Source organism: Carassius gibelio, chromosome B19 (assembly GCF_023724105.1).
Source record: "Carassius gibelio isolate Cgi1373 ecotype wild population from Czech Republic chromosome B19, carGib1.2-hapl.c, whole genome shotgun sequence".
NCBI classification, from domain to species: domain Eukaryota; kingdom Metazoa; phylum Chordata; class Actinopteri; order Cypriniformes; family Cyprinidae; genus Carassius; species Carassius gibelio.
This window is the reverse complement of record NC_068414.1, coordinates 12428786-12445104: the sequence shown is the minus strand read 5'-3', so window position 1 is coordinate 12445104 and position 16319 is coordinate 12428786. Positions and strand designations below refer to the sequence as shown.

Here is a 16319-nt window from a genome sequence, read left to right as displayed (position 1 = left end):
TCCATCCTCCATGAAAACTGCACGTCTTGGTTTGCTATTGTATTGTTGTTTTGCTTCTTATATCACAGTATTAATTTGTCATTTTATATGTAGGTAATGTGGGTATGCAACCTGTGCCGAAAACAACAAGAAATCCTCACCAAGTCGGGAGCGTGGTTCTACAGCGGTCCTGAGGGCTCCAGATCAGGGCCCCAAGCCAAAGTAAGGGGACGCCCAGTCAGAGCAAACCAGGACCCTATCAGAAACGGTTCAGGGATCCCATGCAGGTCAGAAATTCATACCCTATTCATCTTACTTTTACAGACAGTGTAAAATTGTGAGTCTGATGCTTTGCGAAGTCTTGTGTCTCAGATAGGATGCTTTGAGGATAATTTTTTATATAAATTTGAGATCCAATAGTTTTTTTAGACAGTAAAATTACTCAAATCAAACATTTTTATTATTCATGTAATTCATATATATATATATATATATATATATATATATATATATATATATATATATATATATATATAAAACGACCTCACTGCTATAAATTTGAATGTTGTGGAAAAGTTCATTTGTTTCAGTAATTCAACTCAAATTGTGAAACTCGTGTATTAAATAAATTCAATACATACAGACTGAAGTAGTTTAAGTCTTTGGTTCTTTTAATTGTGATGATTTTGGCTCACATTTAACAAAAAGCCACCAATTCTCAACAAATTAAAATACTTCATAAGACCATTAAAAAAAAAAAAATAGTGAATTGTTGGCCTTCTGGAAAGTATGTTAATTTACTGTACATGTACTCAATACTTGGTAAGGGCTCCTTTTTCCTTCTTATTCCTTTTCCTTTTTCCTTCCACTCAACTTTCTGTTAACATGCTTGGATACAGCACTCTGTGAACAGCCAGCTTTTTTGACAATGAATGTTTGTGGCTTACCCTCCTGGTGAAGGGTGTCAATGATTGTCTTCTGGACAACTGTCAGATCAGCAGTCTTCCCCGTGATTGTGTAGCCTAGTGAACCAAACTGAGAGACCATTTTGAAGGTTTAGGAAATCTTTGCAGGTGTTTTGAGTTGATTAGCTGATTGGCATGTCACCATATTCTAATTTGTTGAGAGTGAATTGGTGGGTTTTTGTAAAATGTGAGCCAAAATCATCACAATTAAAAGAACCAAAGACTTAAACTACTTCAGTCTGTGCATTGAATTTATTTAACACATGAGTTTCAAAAATTGAGTTGAATTACTGAAATAAATGAACTTTTCAATGACATTCTAATTTATTGAGATCAGTGTTAATTTTGTCAGCAAATTCGGATTTAGTCTTAGTCTTAGTCTTTTGAATAACACACCATTTAGTTTTAGTCACATTTTAGTCATCTGAAATGTTTTAGTCTTAGTCTAGTTTTAGTCGACTAAATATCATAAGTCTTTTAGTCTTAGTCTAGTTTTTTTTTAGTAGAACAAAGTCAACTTAGTTGACTTGACTAAATGTTTCCATCAGTCTGTTATGGAATGGTATTTATAAAATAAACATAAGGCCTGCTCTCAATGAAAAATATACATGCTCTCTGAAAAAGATATGCATTCGTCCTGAATGATATGCAATGCATATGACATTCTTTCAAGATGAAGTACAGTATTATTGAAATAGACAACCACCTATATTATATTTGTATTGTATGTTCATTATATTTCTTTATTTGTGATATTTACACAAAGTTTAAATTTTTTTAAGTTTGTTTTTGTTCATTTAAAATAGCACTGCATAGTCTTCACTGTAAAATAAAATACACAATCAAACCAAAATGTATTCAGACACCTTCAACGTTTCTTACAATATCACAGTTTATTTGCTGTAGTTTAGAAATTGGTTATAAAATATGACAATAACTCAGGGTTAAACTGTGTCAGAACAACAAATTCATCTAGATAATGTCTGATGCAATGCTTAATTTGGTTCAGTCTGTGGTGTGAAAAGGTTGCATTAGAAATTAAAGAAAGAAACACTTAAGCAAAACATGCTCAGGTCCATAATTTATTTATTTATTTTTTTGTATTTTTTAGTCACTAGTAAAACAATATAATCTATTCTATCTGATTTTTGGATTGACTTTGGATAAATTCTTGTTAAAACTACAAAGTAATTTAATCAAGAGCAGTGAGTGATTTACTTTCATTTTCATACATTAAAGACACTGACAGCAGAGCTAGTAAATTAGGCGCGGTCACTTTAAGAGACAAATGCATCCATTATAAAGATACACATCCGATTTCTTTCCAACGCTTTACTTTCACTGAAGACATAACTACAGACTTTTTCGAACACACTTTCCAAGACGGGTATTTCGACATATTTAGTATGTATTTGTTGTCGGTACAAAAGCAAGAAGACTTTGAGACGCGTCTCTGCTTGCTCCCTGAACACCAGAACACCGCGCTGCTGAATTGAGCTCTTTCACTTTTCGCTCTTTTTCGTATGTTTATTTAAAATGCGATTTGTATTTGTTCGTTCAGGTGCAGGAGGACGCAACGTCCTGAACGAGAGCTCAGTTCAGTGTTGCGCGAGTAACCAGCTGCTCTGCTCAGTTCAACTTTCCCGCATCGCGGGGCTGAAGCCAACTTGATGTGTTGAATGCTCGGAGCACGTTATAAAACGTATTCTTAAAATACACATTTCTGTTTTAATAAATGCTCATATTAAAACATAGCATTACACATAAGTAGGTACAAAAATAATCAGTGATACATTTACGACCCCATAAAAATTTGGGTCGCAATGGCATTTCAAAAGGTCGCATTGTAGTTCCCTGTGTAAACAACTTAACTGTTATGAAAACATCCTCGAAACTGTGCGAATTTCTGCAAACTCATCTTTGTTCTCTTTTCTGTGTAACTGCTGCGTTTGTTTAGCTGTTGCGCTTGCATTTGCCGCTGCTTCTGCATAGATCAACCTACCCTCAAAGATTCGCTCTGATTGGATCTCTTCTCCATTCGTCCCTCCCATATATTTTCGTCTCATTTTTATTCGTTGACTAAAGTGTCAGTTATATTTCGTCACGTTTTTCGTCATCATATCTGACTTTTTATTTAGTTTTTATTTAGTTTTCGTCCGTGAAAAAGGTTAGTTGACGAATATTTTTCGTCATAGTCTTCGTCAACGAAATTAACACTGATTGAGATGCACCTGTATTTGTTATTTTCTTAAAGAAATTAGTAAATATTTCTTACCTCTTTTCTCAGGATATTTCTCATTTGGTATGTGATAATTAAGAATATCAGTCAAAACAGCATTAATAAACAGGAAACTGCAAACATTTGTAATATTTAGCCACACCCATGCATTGAGGGTTTTGAAGGAGCTCCTTAATTATCTTCTGACAGATCTTGGATAACACTTTCTCATTCAAAGCAACATTCAGTTCACAGTCACAGTTGCATCAGAGGTACTTAAGATTCAAACTAATGGATATGGATTTTGTAGTAACTGCATTGTTACATTTTAAGAAGTGAATATGAGTGATACCCGCTTGTTATATTATGGTTATTATGATATTACCCTTCTAAAAAAAATTTCATTTCAGCATTCTTTTTAAAGAATAATATGCTTTAAAGAGCCAGTAAGATGAAAATTCTAAGCTTCCTATCACTGTTTATAAGTCCTGTACATTAGGTTTAAATCCATCCAAGGTTAAAAAACATTGTCATTTTGTCAAAATATCATTTTAAAATTACCTCAATTCTCAGAGATCCCCAAACGGTTCGCACGAAGCTGTTAAAAAGATTCAGTTTCCGTAAACCCCACCTTTCGGTAGCATACTGTGTTCTGATTGGTCAACTGACATAGTTTTGATTGGTTGTTTCCGCACACAACTTCACGGTATACAATGCGTTAGCATCTGTTTGGGATGAATTATGTCTTATTACTCTCATCGCGAAGCAAACAGTAAAATAAAAAACTTGAACAGTCTCGCTGCTTTTTCTTCTGTGTGGGTGTATTCAAGCCGCGCGCATCAGTTTGAATCTGAATAGCGCGTTCAGCGCGGGGGCGTGGTCACATATAACGAAAGGAGACGTGAAACAGACATTGCGTTGTTTTCATATGTATTACTTTATCACAGAATATCGGTTTTTGGCAGCACTTGTTTAGTTTTAAAGTAGACATGTCAAGCTTTCTATAGATATCTCTCTCATGTCTCTTCACGGAGTATTCACGGAGTTACAGTTCATTTTAATGACGTGTTTGTTCATGACGATCAGCGCAGACAGGCTGCAGACAGCACACATACTGATAAGACGCTCGGGAGAAAACAGACACATAACTTCATAATCATACTTCGCGTTGTGATTCGGAGATGCTAGTTGCTCTAAATAAAATTGGTAATGAACCCTCTTTTATGGCCAAACGCTTTGAAAATCCTGCCTTGTACTCACCGAGATTAGAAAAGCAGTCATCAGTGAAAGGGATTTGTTGTACTGCTCTGGTATTGTGGTAAAACTGAATTTTAGCCATTGGTTCTTCTGATCTTCATTCTTTGGCAGTGAAAATAAAACAAACTGGCCTTTACAATTATAAACACACTGTCTCCTCGACATGATGCTCTCACACCAACCAGAGCGTCCGTGTGGGGGGTGTGGGGGGTGGGGGGGGGGGTCAGAGTTTATGCAAAGTGTCCCTAGTGACGTACATAGAGATGGGCAAAAGATTTGAAATCTATAACGACTCGTTTCAGCGATTCAGAGTCGACTCCTTACTTTAGAAGCCAATAACTTTATAAATCATGTACTTTTTTGGTTAAATTACTTTGCACATTATTTACACTGATGGACAGCTACATCATACACTGTAATACAGGTCATTTTTGATTTCCCATCTGTGTGGCTCTTTAAAGGAATATACTTAAGTGTGAACTGAATATAATGTTTTTAGAGAATTAACTGCATGCAATTGTATCAAATGCAGTTATTTTAACTATAAAGTACTTTTTTGACCCATCCCCCCAACCAATCCCATTGAAAACATAATTTGAGTTCCTATCTTCTTTTGACCACAAATGAAGATATTTTGAAGGATGTTGGTAATCAAATAGGTGTTGGCCCCAATTGACTTCCATACTAGGAAAACACATTTTTTTAAATAAATGTTGGTACATATGCATTAGTTACATTTCTTTCTTTCTTCTCAAGGTTTCGGTTTCATTTAGCTGTGCTCAGCTGTTTTTGAATGCAGTGTCTCTATATTACTGTTGCAGACAAAACACCACCATATTAAAGGAGTAACTTGTGAAAAGAAAAGCTGCATGTTTGTAAGAAACCAATCCATCAAGATGTTTTTAAAGGGATAGTTTACTCAAAAATGAAAATCTGCTGTTATGTAGCTGTCAAGATTTAGCTCTCTTTTTTTTCTTCAGTACATAAATAAAGATTTTTACCTGAATCCGTGGTCCTAAGTGGTGCAAATCAGCGGCTGATAATAATAGTAGTAAAAAAATTAATGTCAAAGACACCTGACAAAAAAAAAAAAAAAAAAACCCTGAAAATTATTTATGACATTATTACCTGTAATCCAGAGCCTTGGTCAAACATCTGTAGTGATGTCCAGTTTGAGAACAAATCCATCTTTTGAACAAGTTGTTTTTGGTGAACTACTTGAACCAGAATCGTCTAAATCATCTTAAACAGCTTGTGGCTCAAGCAGCACAGATCTACTAGTTACTCATTTAAAACTCATTTTCAAATGCCTGACAGTCACTGCTTCTCAAAATTAGCTTATTATACCATCATATACAATCCTATGATGCTGTTTTTGCCATCTCATTCAGCACACAAGTTTCTCCAGCTAGCATTGGACTGAACCGAAGACCAATGAGCTGCTGATAGGCACATATGTGAAGAGACCAAATTAAAATTTTTGTGGTTTGTCATTGAAGGTGAGCTGATGAAGAGAAGTTCACTTTGCTTTAGACATGCGACACAAGTTTCACATCATTATTGGGTGCTTTAATAATAATTGTGGATTACTGTGATGTTTTTATCAGGCCTCTAATTCTGACGGCACCCATTCACTGCAGAGAAACCATTGAATGATGTAATGCTAAATTTCTCCAAATCTGTTCGCATGAAAAAAAAAAAACAAGCAAACAATACAAACACAAACAAACTCTACATCATGGATGGCCTGAGGGTAATCACTGAGGAAATGTTCATTTTTGGGTGAACTATTCCTTCGACCAGTCACAACATAAAGCCCATTCACACCAATTATGATAACTATCACTATGAATAAGAGAACTGCAAATTTTACTCCACAACAATAACAGCTCAGAGACACGCTATGGTTGGAATTACTTTCAGAATGATCTCTTTTTTAGTTAAAGGGGGGGTGAAATGCTATTTCATGCATACTGAGTTTTTTTACACTGTTAAAGAGTTGGATTCCCATGCTAAACATGGACAAAGTTTCAAAAATTCAGTTGTACGTTTGAAGGAGTATTTCTGTTCCAAAAATAGTCCTTCCGGTTTGTCACAAGTTTCGGAAAGTTTTTTTCGAGTATGGCTCTGTGTGACGTTAGATGGAGTGGAATTTCCTTATATGGGTCCTAAGGGCACTTCTGCCGGAAGAGCGCGCGCTCCCGTATAGCAGAGCACTGAGAGCACAACAGACTTCACTGATCCCAGCGAGAGCGTCGCGAAAAGTCACAAAAGGAGTGTGTTTTTGGTTGCCAGGGCAAGACAACCCTGCACAGATTACCAAAGAAAAAAAATCATTAAGGGACCAGTGGATGGAGTTTATTTTTACAGAGCATCAACGGAGTTGTGCAAGTGTTTGTGTTTGTTCCCTGCATTTCTAAAATGCTTGTTTTACAAACAAAGCCCAGTTTGACGACGGATTTGCGTGTCGTTTATTTCTTAAGGATGATGCAATTCCAACGAAAAAGGGTCACGATCGTGTGTTGGAACCGCAGGCGGTGAGTAAAACTGCTTCAAATATCTCTGCCTCCTTGTTAGTGCGTCCCCTCCCATGCCGGAGACCCGGGTTCGAGCCCCGCTCGGAGCGAGTCGTTGCTGCTGCTGCTCTCGTTCAGTTTCAGCCTTCACAGCTTCCAAACGCTCTCAACACAAAATCCTACTCGGGCTCGTGATTCTTTAGCTCCGCCCACACGTCACGCCTCCAGCCGGTCGTGTTTTTCCAGGAAAAATCGGTACAGACTATCTTTCTCTTATGACTATAATAAAACTAAATACTTTTTGGAGTTATGAAGGATGCAGTACTACTCTATAGGTACTCAAGATTAACAGGATATTGAGTGAAAACGAGCATTTCAGCCCCCCTTTAAGTATGAAAACCATTGGCAGGCAGCCAATCAGAATCCACCCAAATTTAAAGAGCATGAGCATTTAAAGAGACCGATGACAAAACACGGGAGCGTGGGCTTATACAGAATGTTATCGTCCATTGATTAAATTGTGCTTTCATAATATTTTGTCACTTTCTAGAGGAGTACTATTTTTGTACTAGATGAAGTAGGCTATTGCTTGAGTGACAATCCTTTGTTGTAATAATCATGATGACGATGCCAGTCGTGATTAGCTTTTATAACAACGATGGCATAGAGGAAAAGAGAAAACAAATGTAAAACGGAGAAAATGTCCATAAATGTGATAAATGATTGTAGCAGCGCTTGGAAATGAAAACGTGTACTCACGTCCCAGAACGCCAAAGGAGATTCGATTCAATGAAGTACAGAGACGCCCTTCGGTTGCCAGATCCTCTTCGGATATCACTTCCCAATGTGAGCAATTTTGAACCGCATTGATTTATAGCAGTCGTGCACTGTATAGCAAGCTGTCCCATCGCTCTGTGCGTCGCTGAAATCAGGTCCAGCGCACTGACGGTGTCTCGAAACCTATTAAGCTGACTGCATAGACATCATATGCGTTCACATACAAATGCAGTTTTAGGCTCGATATTTTGCTGATCACTGTAACAGTACACTCCCGTTGCGCATCTCTCATTGAGAGCCGTGCAATAAAGCAGCCCATGCGAGCACATCAGGAATGATGTTATGTGTGTGTGTGAGAGAGAGAGAGAGAAAGAGAGAGAGAGAGAGAGTCTGTGCTGCTCCAGTTTGTCTGATTCTCCGAGGCGAGACGGTGGTGCATGGACGCAGCTCCAGATATTCCTGCAGCCGGTAAAAATGCAGCGCTGGTTTTCTGTCTCTCTGGCTCGCAGTCAGACAGGATCCATCCCCCGCTCCCAGCAGCCGCAGCAGCACCTCAGGGCTGGAGCATGAGGCGCACATCCATCAGATCTCCGGGAAAATATGGGACTTGATCGACACGGCAGCGCGTCGGATGCAGCGGTCGCGGGGCTGTGGGTGTGCTGCTGTCTCTTCCTCGAGTGAAACACTACTGGGATCGGTTAGGGAGGAGGGGGGTTAGCTGAAAATGCAATTTGGGACATTGCGACAGTTCTGTAGCTCTTTTCTATCGCATTTTAAGCCACCCCAGAACACCTCGAAGCCGGAGCTGGTGGGACAGGCGCGAAACGGCAGGTGAGGCGATCGATACCCGCTCACCGATCGATCATCACACCGGAGCTAAACAAATACAGAAATACATCACATTGACATTCGTGTTTTATCACTAGTTATCGCTTAAGATTGGCATGTGTGTCATTCGATACACTGTTATGTTTGCTTGAGAATATTGGAACACTCTTTATTTCAATGCCCATTAATTATTATATGCAAATTAAATGATTTATATTGCTATTTATATACTACACCTAAAGTAAAGTGCCAGAAATGAATGCTGATTATTTAATATTAGGGTATTAGACTACTTTGCACACAATGTAATAAAGTGAAAAGATGTGGTTTTTACCCTAACTAGCTGGTTTGACTTTTAAAATGTACTTAATGTAGCCATTTAGCAATTTGAATCATAATATTCTTAAAAGAAAGCATGTAACACTGCTGACTGATAATGTTGCTGCCATTTATTTCATTAGGCTATTTATTTATTATATGCTTCTTGCATTGGATTTATAGGGCAATGGGACAATGCAAATAGTGCATTGTTATGCTTTTTTTCTTTTGTTGTCTAAATTCTTCCTTGTGCAATATTCTATAGAAGTTTATTTTTGCATTAAATTGCTCTCCCTCATGCTTTTTTAGCTGATTCTTTGCTGGGGTGGATTTGAGTTTCTTTACGATGCTAATTCAGTCTATGAGGAGCCTTGAGCTATTTATAACTCAATCACAATAACTTGCTTTAGGGAAAATGTCCTAGTGAGTCATTCAGTGAAATCCTGATTTATTAAGCAATATTACGGCATGGCTGGAAACAGTGCATATGGGTTATATCATAATACAAACAAACAGCAGTGTGTTTTTTTATGATTATTATTTACAACATGCAGGCTACAGTGTCATGGTTTCTTGGATGGGTTTATTCACAGGCGCCTTTCACAAGAGTCTTGTGTTTCACAGGAGCACTTTGTCATGTGCATGTGTCATCTGCATATAACGCCTAAATAAGATGAAAAAGGATTTGAAAAATTGCATGTCTGCAATAGTCCCATAAAATGTACAACATGTAAAATAATAACCGCAAAAACACAAATAATACAGATTAGTAAGGCTTGTCTTAAGTGTTTGCACTCATGCTTAAAATTGTGTGGCTCTGCCTAGTTTGCATGTGTTGAAGAAACCATGCGCTGAATTTTCTACTTCAAATCAGTGACATGGCATTCTCATTACCAGTAATTAATTAATCTGATGCGTTTCTCAGTGAAAAATAATATTAAATGAGGTATGATAGTATTTTTACGAGCTTGTAAGTCACAAAGAGCTTTCAAAATGTCTAAATGAGGCGAAACAGTGGCAGGAATGTTTAGGGTCACATGCATTTTGAAATGTCATGACCTTTTTTTAGTAGTTTAGACATCTGCATTGTGTTCATATCAGAATTCCTTTGGAAGATTGTTTGTTTTGCACTAAGGTTTGGATGCCAGCGTTCACACTTATTCAAATGAAACGCACCAACAGAATAATCCAATGTTCGTTCATTTTATCCCTTCATTTGCTAGATATTGGATTGAAAAATACTGATGTTACTCAAACTGGGTATAATAACTTCAGAAAATAATTTTTGATAACAAATATTGCTTAAAAATCTCTTATGCTATATTTCTTTGTCAGTTTCTTTTATTTCAATTTTCTTTTTGGAAGTGATTGATTGTAGGCTTCATTGATTTGAGCCATTCACTACATTGTTTAAAATAAATATAGCCAATATTATCCACAGGTAATGCTTTTTTTACTCAATATCTGAGGTGCATGAGCTCAAATCAAGAGGCCTACAATCACTCAGCTCCAAAAGAGAAATACAAACCCCAGGATTTGGTGATAATGTAGTATCATTAAAGATTGACAAACCTTTTTTTTTTATATAGTTGGTCATTTTTGACCAGGGACCCCAAATTAGGTAAAGGATTTTAAACCTTTACATATAGTGAAATTCTTACATTTTGATGAAAATTATCAATGCAAGTGTTTTTTTTAGTTTGTATAATGCTTTAAAAATAATAAAAAAGACCCGGAATATGTTTCAGGGAAGTAAATAGAGTCATTGTTGATTCACTTTTGACTCAGACATCCAAATGGGGAGGATTTGAGCATAAATTAAAGTGTATTAAATCATTTCACTGTTATTAGGATAATGTAATCACACAAAGTGGAAAAAATTGAGCCACATAATTGTTTTAGCTATTTTGTGGTGATGTACACTTTTATTCAGAGGTTATTTTTGGTTTACTTAGATCAGCTTCAAGAGATTTCACCCATCACCCACAAATAATTTCACTTATGCTGCATAATGTTTTCCGATACATAAGTTGTGTATTGGCAAAATGACATACTTTAATACAGTTGACTTCCAGTGAGTTTGTGTGTGTGATAATGATAATGAGATCCTCAATGCATGCTTATTCTTTTGCTTCAAAATGAGCATTCGTATGTTAAAAATTAAAAAAATAAATAAATAAATCATTGAATTACTTCCATTTCCATATCCATTTATTATCATACATATGTTCTGTAAACCTAAAACCTTAGTTTTTTAACTTTCATGTAATTCCAAATATAGTTTGTACATAAACGTTACATACAGTAATGTTTTTATTTAAAAATACTCAGTCAATTTCACAAATAAGCACAAAAACAAAAAGTAACATGTTGAATAAAAAATGCCATTTTGAAGTCGAAATACTGAATTTGTTTTATTTACAACTTAAGAGCATTTTATTTTACAGCATATTCAATAGCCTCACAAATAAATAAATAATAATACATATGCAATTATGCTGGCGTGTATAGCAGTATTTCTACACATATCCCAGTGCTGTGTTCTTAAAATCCCGGCTGATAATGTATTTGCGAAATCTTTATACCCACTTAGCTGCGACCCATATCTCAATGGACCGAATCATTTTCCCGCATCCCGGTCTCTGTGCTAATGCTGTTGATATTGCATGTGAGTGGTGGGCTACAGAAATGGAATCTGACTCCCTCAGATGTCCTAATTAATTGCCGGCCACATTTCGGCCTCTTTCACTCTGGCTGATTTACTCCCTCAATCATTGATTATTTAGGAGCTGTATTTTCTCTAGTGTACTCTCTTCCCAAAAGCACTCGCTCTGAATCAGTCAGGCCTTGTGCGCCAGCTCCTTTTAATGGGAATCCAAACCGATCGATGGACAGTCAGAGCAGCCCATCCCGCTGCGGCCTGGAGCTGTTATAATGTTGGACTGGATGGTTCTCTCTTTTCAAGTGGTGGAAAGTCAAAGAGCTGCAGCTCCAACGATGAAAGTAAACATGCTTATTATGCACCATATGTTATAAGAGGCATGTTTCAGGTTTCATCTGTTCACTAAGACTGCATATATTTGTTTTCATCATTGATAATAATCTGAAACATTTTCTGAGCATCAGATCAGCATATCATAATGACTTCTGAAGGATCATGTGGCACTGTAGACCGGAGCAATGATGCTGAAAATTCAGCTTTGATAAGAGAAATAAATTCTATTTTAAAGTAGATCACATAGAAAAGTTATTTTAAATTGTAATAATTATTTTGCTATTAAATGCTGTTTCTAATGTATTTTTGATCAAATAAATGCGACCTAAGAGAGCAGAAGAGACTTTTTAAAAATGTTTTCTTGGTTTACATCTATTGTAACAGTAACTTATATTATTACGTTGTATAATGATTTTGAAAATTCTAGCATGCAGTTTGTTTATTCTTGCACACCTTGCGCAGATCCTTGACTGAAATCTCTACGTGATTAAAGCGAAATGTTTAATGAAGTCTTTATCTTGTAAGTTCTTCAGACAAAGTGATTTGATATTTTCTGAAGATGTGTGTGTGTGCTGTTTACCTGTGCTGATCTCAGAGGAACAGTGCTGGGGTTCTGTAGGTGTTTGCAGAGGTGTTGCTAAAAAAGGCCGCTGTGTGTGTGTTATAAGGATTTCTGAGTGTTTTGTTGAGTGTTACTATGCAGTTTCCATGGTGTTGTGTGTGCATTGCTGTGATTGGTGGTTACTTACTGGCCCATCAAATAAAAGCCCTCCCCGGGCTGGGCGAAAGGGCACATAATAAAATCTTGATGTTTGACAGATTCAAGAAAATGATTTAGATGATTATTATTATTATTATTATTATTATTATTATTATTTACATTTAACTAGTCAACCTAAAAATTTCAATATTCTGTTTATTAAAACATTATTTTCCAAATGCAACACATGAAGCAGGCTTTGACACTACACTGTGCTGCTTTTCCATTGTTTTTTTTTTTTTTCTGTGGGAACATATATTTGATGGATTTGTTTGACCGCTGTGTTTGTGTTCATGTCTGGTCTTGTGCATGAAAGGCCCTCCTAAAAATGGCCCACAAGTTAAAGGTGCAATAGGAGATAATGCTAACTTTAGCCTGATGGCACTGAGCGCGAACCTCCCACCCTCCCTGCAAATCACCGTCCAAAGCCACACCTCCTGAATGCATGAACGTGAAGTACGTAAACATATCAGATGACCAGAGACAACATTACTACAAGAGGCTACATTATATGCCATTTACTGCTTAGAGAACTTTATGGTTCAGTTAGTTAGAGTACTACAATACCAGGAAGGAAAATCAGGTTGTTGATGTTTTCTTGCCATTCTCACTCTGTCTGCACAGCGTACATGAATGCGCTGATTACATGTTCTGTCTGTACGAACCGGGTGCACAGAGGTATGCTAATGCATATGTTGACAGGCAGGTAGGAAAGTCAATCAAAATGCTTGGAATGAGTCACGTGTTATATGGAGCTTTCCATCTAATTTCTTCAATTCATGGGTTTAGGTGTTATTTATAAACAAAAGATGGATTACTTTGATTTTGGATTCTATGTATTTTATGAATGAAAACGTAACCTATATTTTTCTTAATTTAATGGTTTAATGTGTATGGAATATCTTCAGATATAATTAACAAATTATGATGAGATCTATACGTGTTTCATGAAGTTACAAATAAAACCGTAAAGTGAAAGTAGAGTAATTTATTCTGCTGCGCCTAAAGCGCGCATGTCTGGTTTCATGTGTAAATAGATCTATGACTGAAATATTTCGATCTGATTGACAGATTTGGGCTCTTTTTAATCAAGATAATTTTTGGAAGATAATTCTTCAGTTTTTCTATGATTCTTTCATGAAGTTATGAGCTAAAACACTGCAACCTTTATTTTTTTTGTTTTTGTTTTGTGTGTTATAGCTTTATGAGAGATATCTTTAGATCTGAACGATGAATTATGGTGAGTTTGGGCTCTTTTCGGGCACATGATCTGTCTCGGCAGTGTTGGGGAAGCTACTCTGAAATTGTAGCTTGACCAGCTACAAGCTATTCGTAAATTAAAGTAGTTAAGCTACATTCAAGTTACCCTTCTGAAAAAGTAGATAGCTGCACTACAAGTTGCTGTCAAAAAAGTAGCTAGCTACATTGAAACTACTTTCAATTTTTATAATAATAAATTATATTATTGTATTTTTACTTTTTAACATTACAAATAAATATAGCTATATACATTATCTCAGATTGACTGTCAATGTGCAAAATTGGTACAAACGTAACATCAACGCAAGAACAAAATGAAAGCAACTTAAACTAGATATGGAGGGTTTGTAAAAGCAGCATGTTAAACTCACAGCTCATGCAGTATTAACTGACTGTGAATTGAGACGTTAATCTTCAGATGCGCGCGTCAAAACTGCACTTTGCATAAATCCCACCACAACCATCTTTTGACAAATGATAAGCACGCTACTGTATCGCGATTTTATTTTCTGTTCGATTAGTCTTCATTACAAAACTGTGGGGGGACAGATTGTATTATGATGGTTCATCATTGTATAATTGACATTTGATATAGAGTGCAATAAATCAGTAAGATTAATCCGTTTAAAAAGGCTAATATTCACCTGCTGTATATGCTTTAAGTTGCATGAATTACAATTGATCCATATGAAACATCCACTCCTGTTTGCAAAATCATCAGACGATCTCTTGTTGGTGGAAGGACTGTAAAGCCACACAATGCGTGATATCACCACAGATGGTGGTAATGAACAAATGTAGTTTGTGAACTAGCCAGAAGAAGACTTCAATTCATTAGAGGCTTGTAGTGTTTGGTCGTGCCACACAGCTACTTACTGGAAAAAGTAGTTTGCTTCTGGTAAAGGTACACTGTTTTAAAAGTAGCGGAGCTACCGTCAAGATACTGAAAAATGTACATACGTTAGCAGCATTGCTATTTGTAGCTAGCTACTCCCCAACACTGTGAGGCAAAGTGATTTCAAAGTGAGATTTTTTCTTGCGCATCCAGGAATTTATTTAGTAGATTTGTTTCCATCATAGTTTATGCATGGATTTCTTCTCCAAAATGTTTTTTTAATGCACATTTTAAGATTTTATACACATCTTGACATGTCCATCAATATCTCAAAATGTGCTGAATGCTAAATGTGCAAAATGATAATGCAGTATCTCAAGATGTGCATTCAAGTGCGTTGAAACATAGCTAATAAGTTTAAGGGATTTTTCCACTTTTATTTGCCGTCTGCCACCAGTCACACACTTTTGAGTCGCTGTTCATTTCTAATCAGTGTGGTCTGAGTTATAGCAATAACAATAGTGAGAGTTGCCTTATCATGCAGCACTAATAAGGTCAGGGCAGAAGAAATAGACAAGGTGAAGATAAATCAAGACTTGGAGTTTGGTGTTGGTTTATTGATCCTTAAGCTGAGGTTAAATTTAAATGACGCCATTTAGCTAGCAGGATATTTGTCCTAATAAGATCATTGATTGGTTGATTAACAGCATTGTGAATCTATTGAGTGAATTACACCAATGAGAAAGATTATTTCTGAGCCTCTGTCACAGTCGTTGTTACAATAAGTAGCCACTGAAGAACCGAAAGAGACGATGGCACTATTGGGATGCTGGTTCCTTCATTGTGTTTGATGAGGAAGATACGTTTAGCATTAAAGACGGTCAGTTAGATAGCAGTGGCCTTGCTTAGTCAACAGGAACAGATGAATTCATGCGATGGGAGGCTGCTTGACCTTTGATTAGTAGGTCAGGGTTCTCAGATCACGAATGGAGTTATTTTTATAGGACAGACCAGTGTCTACCAATAATATTTCATCATATTATTTAGCCAAATACTTAGATTATCTTTTTACCTTTGTAAGATTGAGTTGTGCAGGAAGGGAAAATATGTAGTTTACATGTGAAGATAGATACATGAGATGGAGACATTTTTCTTCACTTTGTGCAGTGCATAGTAATATCTGTAGTATGTAAGTGTTACTTTTTGGAGGAGTAAATAACATAACAATACATTGTTATTTCTAATGGGATGTAACATTTTGCATTCTTTCTTCTCACTCTCATTTGGCTAAAGGCTGGAATACACTATACATTTTTTCCCAGATATTTGCTTGGCCTGGGCTGAAATATCAATTTCTTGATTTGAATCGATTGTCATTTTAGTTGATGCGTGAACAAAACTTTAAAGAAACATTATTTGTAGCCTGCTTATCATCCAATAAATCACAGTAGGCTTTGTGCTTCGTTACTTTTGATATGTAACAGTGTCAGCTTTTAAATTCTGTCAAATTTACTATGAAATTCAAACAATAAAAAACGTTTTAGCACTCTTTAATAGAGCGTGACACATTAATGTAGCTACCTCGCTTCAAACAGCACAAGAACAGATCAA

The 16319-nt window shown here is 36.4% G+C and overlaps 1 protein-coding gene across 1 annotated transcript in view; it reads left to right on the top strand.

The window, feature by feature from the left end:
* The window catches only part of LOC127979182 (regulating synaptic membrane exocytosis protein 2-like), a 127784-nt gene that overhangs the window by 24459 nt on the left and 87006 nt on the right, over positions 1 to 16319 (top strand). Inside the window, exon 3 of the mRNA XM_052584442.1 lies at positions 94 to 266. Within this exon, the coding sequence (XP_052440402.1) occupies positions 94 to 266 (173 nt within the window). The remainder of the gene's footprint in view (positions 1 to 93; positions 267 to 16319) is intronic.